The sequence below is a fragment of the Cryptotermes secundus genome, unplaced genomic scaffold (genome assembly GCF_002891405.2).
Source record: "Cryptotermes secundus unplaced genomic scaffold, Csec_1.0 scaffold1754, whole genome shotgun sequence".
Classification (NCBI taxonomy): domain Eukaryota; kingdom Metazoa; phylum Arthropoda; class Insecta; order Blattodea; family Kalotermitidae; genus Cryptotermes; species Cryptotermes secundus.
The window spans coordinates 153,534-172,263 of record NW_019729940.1 but is presented as its reverse complement, the minus strand read 5'-3'; the positions used below and the strand labels follow the sequence as shown (position 1 = coordinate 172,263).

The 18,730-nt window shown below is 38.3% G+C and overlaps 1 protein-coding gene across 2 annotated transcripts in view; it reads left to right on the top strand.

Annotated features, from left to right (window-relative positions):
* The window catches only part of LOC111865903 (mitogen-activated protein kinase kinase kinase 1), a 53,138-nt gene that overhangs the window by 31,434 nt on the left and 2,974 nt on the right, over positions 1–18,730 (top strand). For both annotated transcript variants that reach the window (XM_023854341.2, XM_023854342.2), the window contains exons 5-14: positions 1,611–1,814; positions 3,397–3,513; positions 4,446–4,621; positions 5,082–5,197; positions 8,130–8,521; positions 11,076–11,279; positions 11,877–13,265; positions 13,347–13,487; positions 14,730–15,024; positions 17,258–17,532. In XM_023854341.2, the coding sequence (XP_023710109.1) occupies positions 1,611–1,814; positions 3,397–3,513; positions 4,446–4,621; positions 5,082–5,197; positions 8,130–8,521; positions 11,076–11,279; positions 11,877–13,265; positions 13,347–13,487; positions 14,730–15,024; positions 17,258–17,532 (3,309 nt within the window). The remainder of the gene's footprint in view (positions 1–1,610; positions 1,815–3,396; positions 3,514–4,445; positions 4,622–5,081; positions 5,198–8,129; positions 8,522–11,075; positions 11,280–11,876; positions 13,266–13,346; positions 13,488–14,729; positions 15,025–17,257; positions 17,533–18,730) is intronic.

The window sequence follows — 18,730 nt, the reverse complement described above, 5'->3', positions numbered from 1 at the left end:
TAAATATTTGTTATGTATTTTCTTAATTTACTGGCTATTACAATATTTTATGGTCTGTTTGTGCCATTTGTAGAAGCCATAATCCAAGAGTACATTTGTTATATTAATGACAAATCCTGTTTACTTTTCGTGTAGTTTTGTTCAGTTGTAATGAAACCAATGCAAGAAACATAATGAGCATACATCCCCTCTCTCCCCCTCTCTCCCCCTCTCAAATACAAAGGAGTCAGTGATACTTCCCTAACATGAACATAGACAAAAATTCTGTGGGTGGAGTGTGTTCACATTTCAGAGTTTTGCTGTAATTCCATTCTTGTTTGCACATCCCTTCCTCTTAATATCTCTGGTATTCAGAGGGCAAGATAAAATATATATCTCACCATTTTTTATTTTTCTTTCATTAACATTAAATATAAGTGAAAATATAGAACTGAAACAAAGCATTTTTTATAAAAGAGATCAGCCTGGAAAGGGGTAACGTGTGTGTGTGTGTGTGTGTGTGTGTGTGGGAATTCGTTACTAAAGGGGTCTGTCTGGAAGTTTTGGGACATTCTTTGCATGCCCTGAATACTCTAGCTTGTTGGGTGAATGATTCATTTCCTGTTCAGATTAGCTGAGGTGTTAGATTGCACTCTCTGGATAGAATACATCAATGTGTTTTGATTATGGTAACAAGCATTATATTAATACCATTTTCATATGGGATACTGTCTTAAAAATCTGGATTAGAAAAGGAATTGTGACAGCATTGTCACACAGTTGTGTATATAGTAGCTCATCACAGAGGCTGGCATCTTCATTGCTGTTAAATATGAACTAGTGGCTGAAGCGGAAGGAAGAAAATTTATGGTAGCATTTTTTTTTCTTAAAAACATTGAAATTACCAAGATTTAGCAGCTGGGAAAAGGGATCCTCCAGTGTTCAACAAATGTCCCAATGACATACGATCCTCATAATGATAGTTGAACTTTTTTTGTGATCTCCATAACATCATCAACATCATCATAGATTTCTGTAGTAGTGCCTCTAAGTAGTGTTTTTTGCTTCAGTTAATTTCTGTTGCTGGTTTATTCAGAGATAAAAGCTGCATGTGCCCTTATACTGTTATAACCTCTTATTGATTATTCATTGATTCAATTCAGTCCATAGGGCCTTAATTGAATCACTTTTTCTATGTGTGATAGTGTCTGTCCTGCTGGAAATATGAACAGTTTCCCCCTCCCCCTTCCAATTGGACTGTTCAAAGAAAGGCGCCACAGTATTGCTCATAGTGCTTCAGAAGTTTCGTTTATTAGTGCATGCCTTTGGTGAGGCCGTTCTTTTACATTGGCAGTATGATGCTCTACAGTCTGAGTTACTGACAGCATCAGAACAAACACTACAAAAATTACTGGCAACATGTGAAATTATATGCCGCATTGCTTTACCTTCCTACTTCAGAATGTGAGTAGTCAAAATATCGCCTCTGCTATGAACTGCTGTGTAGTGTCTTGCATCATGAATTGTGTTTGTTTCAGTTTCCCTAGAAAATCACTGATATTGACTTCCCTCAAATATACAGAATCACCTAAACAGGAAATACAGTGGTAATGAAAATGTTATTGTTTCAGCGGCCATCCAGCCCGGGCAACAATTCAACACGCCGGCCTTCAAGCCCAGGAGCATTAGATCCTGCTGTATTGGAAGCTGTAAAAAACCGGGTGCGTAGGGTGCAACAGGCCCGTCTGTACCTTCTTCAGCAGACAGGCCCCAACTCGTTCCTGGTGGGAGGTGACTCTCCAGAGCACAAATATCGTGTAGTCATTGGACCACAGGTCTGGGGCTTTCCTTATTTTATATTTTCTTTAATACTGACTAAATTTGTGATAATTGTAAAGTAGCTTGTATTTTGTTATGTTCAGAATTTCTCTTTGAAATGTAAGTACAGTAAAACTTGGTTATAGCAACTTCGGTTTCTGCGACACCTTGTCTATTGCGTCAAATATTCAATGGTACGAACTAATTCCTCATAAAGCAACTGTTTTTATACCTTGCTTAGTACGACATGCACAAATGCATCAACCTCGTATGTAACGTCATTTTCATTCCTGAATTTCTCTGAGATGGGCACTGAACGTAATTTAGAAAGTGTGTATTGGGCAAGTAACAGGAAACAGATGAAGATAACTGATTACTGTACTCGTATCTAGGTACAGTAAGGCACAACAATTGATGTAATCTACTGTAATTTGGTGAGTAGGCCTACCTTTAATATACAGTATTAGTGCTGTGTGTATTGTCAGTGAAAAGTGCTGTAATATGTCTTTGATATTACACATTTGGGCAATACCACGTTAATGTTACGTTAGTCTGTACTTAACTACGTATTTCACTAAAAAATGCAACATTTTAACTCGGTTTTTGGTAGATTTTTACGTGACTAACATAAGGCTACTGTAGAAGTGCCCATTTCGGTTACAACGACATTTGTTTATAACGACACTATTTTTAGGTCCCTTTGATGACGTTATAACCAAGTTCTACTGTAATTTAAAATGTTTTGTAAATTTGTATTTATTTGATTCAGCAGACATTTCCATTTTATCACCAAGGAATCAGTCTCCTATAATTTAGAATTATGTTTCACATTGAATTAGGGAACCGAATATGAAAATGTCTATAAATGTGTTAACCAGTACTAATTACCCTGTACTCTAGAGTCATTTATTTTTGGGGGCATGTCACTGATATGGATATCAGTGATCCCACACTGTACTGAGATGTCACCTGTGTGTGTCACCCCTGAGTGAACCAGTACACTTTCTCTGCATCATAATTTCCTTCAGATCCTGACATCAGATTAACATTGTTTCACCCTTTTAATTAATAGTAGTCCCAGAGCTGAGTTAGATTATAATGGTGGCCCTCATTAATACCAGTGCAAAGCTCAGTTTTGACTGTGTGAGGCATTGTTCGTTAACAGGTGGAGACAGTGCTTTGTTTTGGAGGGGGGGGGGGGGCTTTATTGGACTCACCATGAAAACTTGCATCAATGTGACACAATTGCTGCTCCCAACACGACATTGTTCTTTTCCGAATCATTTAACCCCTCCCCACCTCCTTTTTTGTTTAGTTGATTTCATCTGAGCAGTTCTCCCTTGCTGCAGTCAAGTATACTTGAGCCACCATGGGGTCCTTTTGTGCAAGCTGTTCTTAGTCTGTACTTTTCTAAGCTATTTCACAGGCTTCTGACATATTTGGGGAATATGTTGAATTATATCAATTCATATTTTGACCACACTGTAATAAAAAGTAGCAGACTCAGCTGTCTCAGATGTCAGTGCTATTCTTTATCATTATTTTCTGTGTGTGTCCTTTTTAAGTGTCATTTCATTTGAAGTGAAAATATGTTCACAGACTTGCAGCTGTGGCCGTGGACCACATTGCCTACATTTGTTGTTTGTCATGCTCAGAGTTTTCCAAGTACCTGAAAGTGATTCAAGAATATATGCCAAGGAACTGAAGAACTTTGAGGCAAGTGTTGATGTACAGAGTAGCATTAACTTAGATTAAGGCACTGATTTTTAAACTATTTTTTTTGGATGCATTTGTTTAATTGTAATTTATTCATTGAATGATTATAGCCTAATTTGAGGTACCATCCTGTCATTTGCCTTGAGTGATAGAGGAGAACCATGGAAAGATTCAGTCAGTATAATCACAGTTGAGACTTGAACTGGGCACCTTTTACACACATGTGAAAACCATTATTGCTAATCAGTTTGTTTGCATAGGGATGTATAAACAGTTTGAAATTATAATTGTTCTGTCATCTTCGGTAGATGTTTATTCAGTTCACTTTTCAAACATTTGAATAGAGAAAATACACCACTGTGAAGCTCCCAGAATTATAATCTTGAAAATGAATGTATTGCAGTTTAAAACAGTAACTTACATTGCCTGTTCCTTATGGGCAGGTACTACAATGGTCCTATAATATATTTCACAAGTGCTTCGGCTTCCTGTTTCCAACATTTTACACAATATGACATAACTTTCTTGCTGTACATTATTCAGTCAGAATACTATAACAGCAATAGAATTAAGGTAAATGAGCAAACAAATGAATTGGTAAATAAAGCAGAGTTATTATAAATTCTTTGTTAGTAATTTAACATATCACTTTAAATCTGAGCAAAATGAGCTCATCTCATTGCCTGTGTGAGCTGAGATGTATGCATCTTGCACTGCTTCAGTAATGAATATGTGGGTTTGAAACCCACTCAGAGGTATGGATTTATGTCTGCTGGTTTTTCATCTGTTGTATTTTCCTGTGTAAATTGAGGCCTTATGATGGGCTGATCCCAAGATTAAGACGTCCTATCAGATATCCTGAGGATTGTTTTAAGAATTGTGAATTGGAACATGTCAGAGAGCTGACTTTTTCGCATTCTCTGTTCTTACAGGTGGAGTCACTATTCCATAATTACCAAGAACGTCGAAACTCGAGGGTTAGTGTGCTTCCAGATGATATACGAAAAGATGTGGGACAGCCTCAGTGCGAGTCAGGTTCACAGTCCACGCCGCAGTCTGAAAGTTCTAGTCGATGTACTGCTGAGTGTCCCCCTGCTTCAGATGTCAAGTAAGTTGTTATAGCAATGATAACACATAAATGTTCTGAATTAGTTGTGGATGTGCATGTACAAAAATGTGTATGTGTTGTATGAAAAGTAAAGTACAGTATACTTAAAAAATATAATTAGTTTAATTAAGAATGCAGTGGTATGGACATTTGTTGTGCACATATGACAATAGGATTCCTGTGAAAGCATTGAAAAAGATGACAGGTAGTGTCATTGGGGGGACCAGTAGCTGGGTGAATAGACTGAATGAGGAAATGTGCACAGAATAGAGCAGTTGACACGTAAGAGTAGCACTTACATGAGGGCAGAAAAGAGTAGAAGAGATTTTGTCATAAGTGGGCCCATACTTGTGAAGAGGCTGGTGGATGATGAAGAGGTCAGCATTACATTTTGAGTCTGGATTTGCAATACATGTGAAATTGAAATTTGGATGAATTTATGATCTAATTTTTCTTTCAGACCAGCAGAAGAAGAGCTCTGTCCTATCTGTCTGTTGGAGATGGTTGATGGAGAAAGCTTGGTAATTTGTGTCACAGGCTGCCGTAATAAGTTGCATCATCACTGCATGGCCATCTGTAAGTAAAGCAACTGAAGTGTTATCCTACGTTAACTTTTAACTCTTATATTGATATACTAGGAAAGAATGTAAAACTTGTATAAATGAAAAATATAACTATGTTATTAAAATTAAAACTTTAACATTTTACAGGTCAGTGTAAAATTCACATAGTAAAATATGTATATTATATACAGAGGGGTCCAAAAAAAAATGTACTCACTGTTTGATAGTATCTTTGGAACAAAATGACATGAAGTTACAATTCTTGTGTGGAGAGAGAGAGAGTCATTGTATGTGTTCGAAGTGACCACCATCAGCGGCTAAACAGCATCGATGCTACCGAACTGCTGAGCGAACTGTGGCTGTCAGTGTGTTCGGTGTGATGGCTGCACACAATGCTTTGATTGTTTCTTGTAGTGTGTTCAGTGTAGCTGGCTTTTGTCAATAACCTTCATCCTTCAAGGTTCCCCATAGGTAGAATTTGAGAGGTGTTAGGTCTGGAGAGCAGGGTGGGTACTCAATAGCATCTCTTCGACCTATCCATTGTCCAGGTAGAGTGTCATCCAAGTACGCCCTATCATCTCGATGGTAGTGAGATGGAGCACCATCTTGTTATAGGTAAAATCTCTCCATCTCCAAACAGCTCTCGAACGGCAAGGAAAATTGATGTCTGCAGCATATCGAGATACACCTGACCAGTGTTGCAACACCACGGCACTGGAAGCTGGACTTGTTACTATCCGTGGTTGCCCAGATCTTTGCTTATTCACATCATGAACAGTACTGTCGGCTTCAAATTTATCCCGAATACGGGCAGTTGTTCAACGTGTTGGTGGCTGAGTTCCAAACTCATTCTGCCATTGTTGTTGTACCTCTTTAATGTTTTCGTACTTCCAGTACCACTTCAATACAGCCTTGTGTTGCTCAAAGAACAACCTTTCAGCCATTGTTGCTGCTGTCTTCTGCTTGCAGCGTGCATGCGGCACGACACTCACGTGACTCATGTGACCTTCACCATCTGTTGAGAAAACATTACACTACACTACCGCGCAAGAATTGTAACTAAATGTCATTCTGTTCCAAAGATATTGACTATCAAAGAGTGAGTACTTTTTTTGGACTCCTTTGTATTTCAAAAGAGAATTTTTTCCCATCTCATTATGAAAATATTGTCACGTGTTTGCTAGGCAACGAAAGAAGAAATTGTGTGGGTTCTTGGATTTGAACGAATATTTATTGAACAGTCACTTTCACACTCACACTTAAATTATTCTGAACGTATAACGTCCTTTAGACTTTCTTCTTCAGTGTTGCAACACTTCTGTTTTAGTCAGATAAGAGCTCCTCTGTTCTAGGTGGATAAGAACTCTTTCCTGCTGAAGTCGAATACGACTGACTTCTGCTCTAGTTTGAGCTAAACTGACTTTAGCTCTTGTTGGGAGTCACACTTACTGGACTCTTGTCTACATTGGACTCTCATAATGTGCACTTGAACTCAATAAGGAATACCTTGTAGAAAGGTTAATTCCACCCACTGTTACGCAATGAACGCGGGAATACGTGGCTGCCTCAACAATTCGTGTGTAACAGTGGAAACTCCACTGCTGCTAGCCGTTGTATAGCAATGGGTGCGTTCCGATTCCTAGCCGCTGTCGCGGGAACATTGATCTTTACTTAGGAAATCATCCCTGATCTCCTAATCCATTCTGGCTTTCTTGTGGCATGCCAAAATATTTAAAAAATTTACAAACAAGGTATTACTGTATTTAGTCCTCCAGATTTTGTATAGGAGGTTCCACATAAAAGGCCAAATCTTAGCCCAGAGTCTAGCTGTCACAGCATGATTTTCAGATTTAGCTTAGCATCTTCATGCAGCTGTTGAGATATTTACATTTTTCATGCTCTTTTCTCTGTGTCCCAGAACATTATTGTACTTATACAAGTTACACATCACACTTAAGAGAGATATACACAAAATCAGAACTCAACAAAAGTTCATTCACTTAAAAGTAAATTATTTTGTTGTCAAGATCACACCCTTACATTTTTTCATGTTTTTACATGTTCAGTCGGAATGTTGGTATCTGCTTACAAGAGTACGTGACGGCACAATCAGAAGACCACAAATTGAACAGTCATGTCAGATGTCAAAACTTCCTTATATCCTGATGTGGAAAATAAAGTAGTGTATTCTAAATTGTTTGGTGTTGTGCTCAGAATTGACATTAATTATACATTTACCTGTATAAAGACAGAATGATATACAGATGTGTGCATAATCCTGAAAAATCCTCTGACCGCACATGTTTACCTTCAAGTGATGTGCTGTCCCTGCACTGATTGTTCACTGTGCTGTATTGTCAGTCGTATTTCATGTTGGAAGTTACTAATTGATATGTGATTCACACTTGCTCAAAAGTTCAGCAAGTGAGTTCTTAAAATATCTTTTAGCTGCAGTTTGAAATAATAAAGGCTAGGCCATTTTTGATGGTATTCAGATTTGACTCCATCTTGTTGCATAAGTTAGATCTCATATGCCATTGTAGTGGCTTAACAAAATCTTATGTGTCTGTTTCTCCTGAGCCATACTGTTGTTCTGATTTGTGAATTATTTTATTATTCTGTAGGTATCTAGACTATATAGTATCAGTCAGAATATACGAGGACAAAATGTAAAATTAAAAAGAAGTTCTGGGAAGAACTAATCGCCTACTTTCCTTTGATATGACCCAGACTGCATGGAAAATGGTTTGTTCAATATTTCTTCTATTGATGCATGTGTATTCTTTGCCATGGGAACATATTTACCAAACTTTTGCTTAGCAACAGTAGGGGGGATACACTAACATGCAGGCAGCAAGGCGATTTCATAAGCCTACTTTCATTTTTTCAAATTAGGGGTAAATTATGTTAAAAAATGAGGTGTTACACTTTTTTTCTATCTGCAGGGGCAGAAGAATGCTATCAGCAAAGTGAGACTGTCCTCTGTCCTTTGTGCCGACATCCGTGGATCACTGAGGCTGTCTCCCAAACTCACAGTATGAGAGAACTGGATTGCAAACAAAGGGTTTCAGCAGATCGTCACCAGACCACATTTTACAGAGTGGACCCACCTCACATGGCTCATAAGTTTGGTGCAATGATAACACAGCAGGTGAAGAAATCACGTCCCAGGGCTCTGGAGAGCGAGTCATCAGTCTCACCATTTATGAGTTTTGATTCTGGGTCGTCAGGATACAAGTCAATGTCATCTAATAGTGCCCAGGCATTTCAAGAAGTTCTTGCTGATGCAGGGGTCATTCCATCAGAACAGTTACCTGTTGCTAGTGAGTGGGCAAAGGTATGATTTTGCTGTATTAACAGTGTTTCCTTTTATTGTGCTTCAAACCAAAACTTAAAAGGCAGCTTTTAGTTTTATCCTGTCCATATGCTAGTAACAGTGGCCAAACTCTGATACCAGTTTCATTGACAGTAATGCACACACATCTGCACTAAATTTTATCATGCCATTTTGAATTATTTTGTTTACTTTATGTTAAAGACCAGTTTACTTATAGATCTTGATTAACTTTTACATGTATCACTTATGTCTCTTTTCAGAGTTTAGTGAAACTCAATACAGGGCACCTAATTACATGTGAATGTATAGGTTGTGATGTCATTGTAACTCAATAAACTAATCAGATATGTGCCATGGACAAAATGGAAAGTGAAATTTTCTGGAAAGATGCCAGAGTGATCAGATACGAGTACAGCAGATATTGAATTGGAAAAAGATTTTTATGTTTGGTGGTGATGGATCAGGTTCAGAATTATATCAGAGGGCTGTGTTTTGACAGTTTCAACCATGGCCACATCTGTTTTCACAGATGGTTAACAGGAATTGCATTGAAACTCAAAACAAAGAGAGCAGATAGATTCTTCAGAATTGACCCTGGTTATATGGTAGAGAAATTCAGAACATATTGTCATGTATTTAGTTACTAGATACAGGGTTTGTATTGGTAATTTGATTTATTGGGCTCTTAAAATTTGTATCTATGAAGAATTATAGTGCTATTGCTGATTTGCACACTTTACAATTCACTGTAGCGCACACTGAGTCTTCTCAGTTTATCTACACTGGTGGTTGCCTGGTAATCGATCCCAACAATGTCCTCTTCTGCTCATGTTATTATCAGCTCACGATTATCTTGTACCTAACCTGTGGCTCCAAATAGCCTCACATTCTCAACTGCAGTGCCATGACTGTCCACTGACTGGCTGTTCCCAGTAGAGACCCACTTGAACAAGATAACTAGAGTCTGTGGTACTGTATGAGTCTACAGCTTTCATCTTATATAGTTATGAAGCCTAGCAGTTGGTGAAAGGTGAGTCCAGATGTCCGAGGAAGAGTGACACCCTTCTGCAGACCAGGAAAGATTAAAGAGAAATTAAGGATGATGTACACTAGCCACAAAGCAAAAGTTATACCAGCAGGAAGACTTCAAAACAGTGTGAATGTGCTGCTCTTCGTTTATATTCACTACAGTCCATTAGTTTTCAGATCAAAATTTGTCACTGCTAGGGAATCCCCCCCCAATATATATATATTTTTTTTCTTGCAAAAAACCTCACCATCTGTCCCTGCTTTTGTTTTTTTCCCTTTAATCTTGGATTCCATGTTTGTTTGCCAGTGCAAATGTCTCAGACTGGCACATTTTGGTTTGACACTGCCCATCCAGTCTGCAGTTTGTCATATTCACAGTGGTTTCTTCTGTTTGAGGATATTTCACTTTTGGCCATGAAATGGACTCTGGCTACGATTGTTCTCCAGCATGAATGCCCTCTTCTCACTTTTGAATTAATTTAAGTTTTCCATCCACGTGAAGGGTTGTAAATACATGCCTTTAGTACTTATATACCGGAGGTAAACCCATACTCTGCACTTGTGCAGATGTGCGCAAATGGAACAGAAAGCTCTGAAAGTTGAGATGTATGAGCAGTGTTGCAAACTTCATGAATAAATTTCTTGCCCCAGTTCTTGCTCACATTCTGGGAGGAGGAGGTATGCAGGTTATTGAAGATAATACAGACTATGGAGGTAATATGGTATTAGATGTCATGTGGCAATATTCTGGAGTACTGAAACCATCATACACATATAAATAAAGAAAGGAAAACTATTCTTAGTAGACGTTCTCAGAAGCAATGGCAGGAGATGCTTGGATATTTAAATTAAAAAATCTGCTGGTATGTAATATGCAAAGGATAGAAGTTGATACATATAGGAAAATATGATATGTGCATACAGGTAAGCTGAAGGAAGTGGTGCGCAGTTCACATAATTAAATGAAAAAGCTTAAATTTAGTTAACATGGAGCTTAGATGGTGAAAAGAGAAATATATTGAATTTTTGATGTGGAGCCCTAGAGGCTTGAGGATAACACTGAATAGGTTGTGTGAATGTGAACTGTGTTGAACAGGTTTAGAATTCTGTCCATTGTCAAGCTTAATTACTATGTTGCTGAAGATCTGTTACTAGACAGTTCAGTTTAAGGTGAGGGCCCATATGTCAGTGAGTTTCTGTTCTCACATGTGCTCTTTCATTCTTAAGTTTGGTTCCATTTTTCTGGGTTAGTTTACTGTTGTTTCTTGAGTGGCTGAGCAACTGTTGGCTTCTCAAGAAGAAGTCAGCTTCATGTAGTTAGTTCATTGTTACGGTAGGTTAGCATAGCTTGGTTGGACCTGTGCCATAGAGTGCACTTTCAGCCTTTTTTATATGGACAGCTGTTCAGATATCACTTTCATGATTGTACATTTCTTGAATACAGTATTTTCTGATTAGGGGAAACTTAACATAGATGCAGAATAATTTTTGGTAGAATGTATAATTTGATAATTTGATCTTACAGTTGTTTGGAGCAGACCTGGTGTTATGCCTCTACTTTCGAGACTGGAAAGCCCGTGAAGTGGCAGTCAGAAAACTGATTAATTATATTGTTGCAAGCCATTACTTTGACAGTGAGGAGAAGCAGCAAGAGGTGCTTTGGTTCTGTATGAAGATCCTCACCATGGTCGTTGCTGACCCAGTCTTTGAAGTATTCCTTTGCTCCATTGTAAGTTGTGGCTTGCATTATATTCATAGAAATGATGTAATGTGAATAACTGTTGTACTGTGTAAGATTTGAGGTTTTCACAGCAGTGACTATAATGAATACTGTCTTCTGGGATGTGGCATCATGTAGATCTTGTGTGAACTGACATTTTAGAGGAACGTCGATTCAGACAAGATCTACACAGTGCCACATCCCAGAAGGTGGCATTCTTCAACTGTTGTACTGAATACATTTATGGAAGAATTGGCTAAAAAAGAAAACCAAAGAATTTTCAGGCAAGTGGAAAGGTATGTGTTAGAAATGGACAAATTGTGAGGGCGTTAAATCAGTGATGTAGTTCAAAATTGAACCTGCTTGGCAGTTAACTGTATAATGTTTCATTAGTATGAGAAAAGTTGTGGAACTGAGAAAGGATATAATGGAATGTTTACCTTAATATTGGAAACGCCTATGTTGTGATGTCAGTTAGCTATATTCCTTCTGATTTTACTGTCATCTCTTATATCAAGTTTTGGCAAAATATATATAGAGCAAATTATTTCATATACATGAACTGACTGTATTATATAATAATGAAAGATGATTGTGTATTTGCAGCATTGCCTTAAAGTGTTGCTGAACTATGCAAATTGTCACTCCAAGAGTCAGCTGGAGGAGTTGATCCTTCCCATTATTAGAATCCTGCTGCTCAAGAGTGCTGATCAAAACCATCGCACTTCACGTCTCAGTGCAGAAGTTTTGGTGGAGCTTGCTAAAGGGCAGAATGGAGAACTTGCTTTGGGTAAAAATGTCTCAGACAGTCCCAGTTGCAGAAGTTTTGAAGGGCTGGAACTGATACTTGGATGTGTGTTGGAGGAGTGGAGTTTTCACACAGTCAGTTGGCAGTGGCTAGCAGGACGTCTCATAATTCTGGTTCATCTTATTCAAGATTTCCCAGATGAGTTTTGTTTACAGTATTTGCCACTTTATCCCAGTGAGTCAGGCTACAAGCTGCACAATTACAATCGTCTCATTACAGTAGTTGAGTTTTCATTGAGAGCACTGCGAAGTCCACATAGATCAGTAGCCAGGTTGGCACGTCACGTTTTTGTTGTTTCATCCAGTATGACTGCCAAGGAGCATGGAGTTTTCAACCAAGTGCTAAACATGCTGACAGGTTTAGACCATAATTTGCAGGTACGCTTAAGAAAGCGACTTCACCAAGCAGCAACTGGATGTGAGGTTCAGTCTCAGGTAGCTGGGTCTGGGCAGGGCTTGAAGAAAGCCAAGGCAGCTCATTGTGTAGCAGAAGAAAGGTACAATTGCCAACACGAAACTCAGCATGTAGGATCAACGCCACTAGACACCAGTGCAGTGCTGAAGCCCCTGATCTCCCCTTTAATAGCGAAACCCAGCAGAGTGCTGAGTGTTGCCTGTCAGACAGGAATGGGACCAGTACGTGGCACATCACACCACCCAAGGGATCTGCCTCTTGACTTCTCAAAAGTAAAGAACAAGAAACCTGTCAAATTTCAACATCTGTCAGGCACTTCTCCTGTTCAGGTTTCGTTGTCTAAATGTTGGAGTGGTTCACGCTCTAAGTTGCTAAGTCTTTTCACAAATAAGAAAAAGGATGAATTGCTTCCTACAAAGCCTGAACTGAATGGCATTTACCGAGGTATCTGCAGTGCTGTTGGGCAAGGATGTGAAAATTGTCAAGTGGAAGATGGTCACCAGCACATGGAGCAATGTCATTTTTCCCTTGGTAGCCTGTCTTCAAAGGTGATGGCACAAACTACACCTCTGGCCCCACATACCTTGCCCATCCAAGAGATCCACAAAGCATCTGGCCAGGCACAAGAATATCTAGATGGAATGAGAGAAGAATTGGTTCTTCCTCTTGATCTGAGTGATTGTGGAAATCATTTTGAGTGTGAAATTCCTTCCACCCCAGGCCTTAATTCACCATTGAAATTGGATGATTCAGCAATTCACCCTCAAGACAAGGTACTTACTAATATTGTTTTTTCCTCTTTTAATGAATGGTGTTGCCATAGGATGTGTACTAACTTCTACCTATGATTGCAGAATATGGAGGGTGGAGTGAAGTGTAGTTCATATTTGGAAGGCTTGGACTGGAAGCGTGGACAGTTACTTGGAACAGGAGCATTTAGTTCGTGTTATCAGGCTCAAGATATGGCAACTGGAACGCTGATGGCTGTCAAACAGGTATTTGTAATATGCATTATTTGCAGTTAAGTCTCCATATAGCAAAATCAAGTGGACCATTGGCTGAGCAGAAGCAAATTTTTAACAGTAAGTTTACCATTTTCTTGTTAGGCAAAATGTGGCAAGTTTAATAGTGGAGTTACTACCTTTTGAACATTTGGACAGATTTTCAGTGCTATTATTTCCTCTAGCTTTGATGTGATGATTGTTCTGCTGTGACTTGTTTGTTAGAGTCTCATTAGCTTCCTCCAAGTACTGTAGTTTACCCCTACCAGTCATCATCCTGTTTGTACTCCCTACACATCTATATCATCGTCAGTTCATCAGTGGCTGGTACAGGATGACTGCTTGAGGTCATATTACTAAGAGAACTGAGCCTTGCCATACTTATAAGCAACGATTATGATGATGATAAAAATTGAGCCTAACACTGGGTACGGTGGCAGTGGTCCTGAGATGATGGTGATGCAGAAAATGGCATTGTTGAGGATGAATATAAAGAGAACAACCACAAATTAGTAGTAAGCAATTGAGCAATTTAATTATAAACCATGTATCTTATCGTTCATCACACAGACCCATAACTTAATCAGAAACTTTAACATTCATCATTCACAATGAGAATAAAGCCAGTCATACATGTCTGGGCAATTATATTCGCTGAGTAGAAGGACACACCAGCATAAGTTAGCATGTTGATTTGAACGGTATCGTAGAAGGACCAGGAGCCATGAAATATGCTATAAAAATGGGGAAATTTGAAAAAGAAGTGACAGTTCAGTCCTCTGTTGTTTGTAATGTAATGGAATTGAGGCACCCGTTCATGTTTAATGTTAATTTAGTTAATTGGTCAGTATAAAAATATTGGGAGGAATTTAAATGTGAAAGAGACTCTCACATGGTTACACTGAACCATCATAAAAGGTTTATGCAAACAATTTTTTGTGGTGCACTTGACTTCTGAATATTTTAAATATATTTTTATTGTGTTGGAAGCAGACACTTCCTATATTAAATGTTTTCATAACTGCATTATTGTGGCAGGAAAATAATTGTGTCATTGGTTGCCCATAATTTCAGTTGTCAAAACATGGTACCTAANATTTTAAAATTCCCGTTATTTCCTGAACACACCTCGTATATCAAATAAAATAGTAATTGTCTAGGATTTGTTTTGACTGCATCATGATTAAGTGTTATATATAAATAGAAACTTATTTTGTTGTTGTTGTCCTTTTTAAGGTGCCCTTTTGCAGAAATTCTGAAGAAGAACAGGCCATTGTAGAGCTCGGAATACGGGAGGAAATAATGACAATGTCTAAATTGAGGCATGAAAACATAGTACGAATTCTAGGTGCCACAAAGCAAGGAGGCCACTTCAACATGTTTGTGGAGTGGATGGCGGGCGGTTCTGTTGCTGGAATGCTTGATAGATATGGTCCATTCAGTGAAGAGGTTATACTTCGTTACACTAAGCAGATTCTTGAAGGACTATCCTACTTGCATGATAATCGCATTTTGCATCGTGACCTTAAAGGTACAGTGTAACACTTGTTTTAACTGCTTGTTAATAAAATTAAGATTTAAAAGTGCAGCACTTTTGTTGTTAAGGAACCGAGAGCTCCAATCTCCAATCTGATTAAGGTCTGATATAAAATGGACATTACAGAAGACACTCGGTAAATGATTGTCACCAGAAAGAGACAAACTACAGGTTTGTGAAGATGTTAGATTAGTAGCTGGCTAAATTTTATGATGATCATCAAATATTCTTTTGATATAGCATGTTAATTTCCATTTGGTTTTAAATTATATTTCAGAACTGTATACTAAACATATCGAGGTACTTTGAATTATGACGTAGTGCATTAGATGTATGTGAAAAGTATGAGTGAGTGTACTTCCCACTTCTACCGTAAAGATGGAGGTAGTAAGTTCCTCTGAAACGTTGGAATCATTAATCATATTGATTTATTTAATGTAAATTATTTTATCTGTATATTTATATGTAAGTAGCAAGCCATCTGTTGTAAGAAAAATACTGAAAGGGCAGAAATGGGCACGTAACTTTATTTTCCTGTGAATACAGAAACTAGAAACATTCATAACCGTATTTCCAATGTTAGGAGTAACAGACAGGGCACCATTAATTCTTGTTTTATTAAAAACCACTATAGTAGCGCAAATATTTCCTTTGTGTGTGTCATATTAGTTTGAAATTGGCTTGAAGACTGGAAATTACCAATTCTTAATGGTCACTTTGAACATGCTATCTCATTTAGATGACAGAGCCAGTCACATGTTTATCATCTAATTAATTTATGTCTTTAATATTAGGATTAACCTACAGGTAAGGTAAACCCAGCAGCCAGAGGGGGTGTTAGAAAATCTTAAATTCATGAGGGGTGGTGCTTGGTTTGATACAAGTTCACATGTGACCACAGGAGTGGCAGTTGAGACTGATATTGAGTTTACACTTCAAGTAGGACAGTTATATGACTGCCTGTGTGGTCTAGTGGTCAGAGTTCCTGGCTACAAATCCAGAGGTACTGGGTTCGATTCCCGGCACTACCAGATTTTCTGAGAAGTAGTGGGTCTTGAACGGAGTCCACTCAGCCTTGTGAGAATAATTGAGGAGCTACTTGAATGGAAAAGTAGTGGCTCTGGTCTAGAAAACTGAAATTAATGGTCACGGGGATTTGTTGTGCTGGCCATGCGACACCATCTCTCCGCTAAAGTTGGCTCGATTTGTATAGTTCACTTGCGGACTAAAGCCATGGAGTTTATTGTAGGACAGGTATTGCTACAAGCTCAGAGTAATCCACAGTGTAAAGTAATGAGAATGTTGGAAGTGTTAAAGCAGGCACAGGATACAAGACTAATCAGCCATCACTGTTGTGTGTAGCAAGTGACCAGGATTTGATTAAGTGATCATTGTGCCAACACCACAATACTGTATTTGCATATGACGTTCCTTTATATGAACATTTCACTTGTTGTGTGGTTGGAGCTACCTGGGATCTTTTGAGTAATTGCTAATGTAATAATTCATAACTAATTCTGAAATTAACTGAACCAGTAAACAGTAACTGTTACTATATTAGGCTGCTGGAATCAGTATGATAACAAGTTAATATAAAATGACCCGAAGGAGAAGATCAGCTGCATTGTAAATTGCTTTTCAGCAAATGATCAGTATCAATGATGCTAATACTCATAGAAATGAAATCAACTTGTCAGAGGCACACTGAATATTCTATTCTGTTGTGTTTGAAATCCTTTATTTTCCTGCCTGAAACTATAACTAACCTTCAACTCCAATCTTGCAATCAAAGACACTAGTTAGCTTAAGCATCCCCTATGAAGATCATGAGCTTTTTCATGTTTCCAGTTCACATAGCTGTAATTGATCAGATACTGAAGGTTGTGAGGTTTTATTGAAAAGACACAAAGAAGAAGGCTTTGACAATGACAAGTTTATTAAATGAACACAGATTCTACAAGAAGGCATTGAGGGATTAGTATTATTGATATCAGCCAGATAGACTGTCAACCCAAGCCATAATATGAATCTTCACCACCCTGAAAACATCAGATTATATAATCTGTACTATATTTTACCTCACCTTAAAAATGTCTTTTGTATTAACAATCAACTTAACAATCTTAAGTCTTAACTTAAATCTTAAATCTTAACTTAAAAGTCTTTTGTATTCTTATGTTGCCTAATATTCAGTAACCCATTGTATATTCTGAAATGAAATGTGCAGGTGCTAACCTGCTTGTAGACAGCACAGGACATCATCTGCGTATTGGAGATTTTGGGACGGCAGCCCACCTGGTATCACAAGCAACTGTACCTGGAGAGTTCCAGGGTCAGTTACTAGGCACTATAGCTTTCATGGCACCTGAAGTCTTGCGAGGTGAGGACTATGGACGATCATGTGACGTGTGGAGTGTGGGCTGTTGCATGATTGAGATGGCTTCTACAGAACCACCCTGGAAAGAAAACCATGTGTCCAATCACTTGGCTCTGATGTACAAGGCAAGTAATTTTTAAAGATGTTCAGTAACAAATCTTCTAATTATTCCGAGTGATTCACTGTAAAATAACCTGTGAATTTGTAAATTTTCCCTGTTGTGTAATGTCATCTTCAGTATTGCATATTTGATCAGCTTACATGTTTCTTACAAGGACTGAGTATCTGAAATTATTTCTCAGTTTTCAATCATTATACCATACCATATTTGACGGTTTATAACTTAAGGATGGGTGCCCGGAGATAGGGACTAGCTCTATCGATTGGGCCCAACTGAGTAGGGTTTACCTGCCAAGGGAGACAAAATCCAGTCTCCAAAACGTGTTTTGAAAAAATAAACAGGATGGTTTTTAGACAAGATGGTGGATAATATCCAGAAACATAATATTTGTACTAATGTACCATTGCCACAAACTCTTAGATCTTATTAAGCATTTGATACAGGATTGTAATAACCAATTGAGCACATAACAGATACATACTGACCAAGCAGGTTGTTGTAGCAGTAATGATATAGACTTATTTCTCGGAGGAACTTGGTTCATATCTTAGCTGGAATGCCAGCCATCCTAGCTGTGGTTTCACATAATCTTCCTCAGTCCCTCTAGGCAAGTTCCAGGATAATAATTCCAAATTCCTACTGATTCATTATTCACTGATCTTCCTACCATTTGACACTATACAGGGTGTTTCTTAGGTAGCTTTCTGACTTTGAGAGGATATATACATTTATTAATAAGTGGTAAATGAAAACCAAACACATGAAATTTTGTCTGATGGATCAGAGTTACAGTTTGTGACTTCCAGATGTTGCATGACAAATATACCATCTGTAATGAATTTCTTGCCAGGTCCACTGTAGCTTGCCTGGCGTGACTTGTGCAACTGCACCTGTAGCCTAATTCTTGCCTGTAGATCAGCATTTGCTGGTAAAGGTGGAAATTACACATCCTTAAAAAACCCAATAAGGAAAGGTGCAGTGGAGTTAAATTGAGTGATTGAGATAGCCATGACGTTGGACCCACTCAGTCTACTCACTGGTTTGGAAAATTTGCGATGAGATACCTGCACACTTTTCCATTGAAGTAAGGAGAAGAGCTGTCTTGCTGGAAACATATGCGACCTTCATGATAATCTTTGTCAATCTGTGGGATGGGAAAATTTTGGAGAATTTCTAAGTAAGCGATATTGGTAATGATCCTT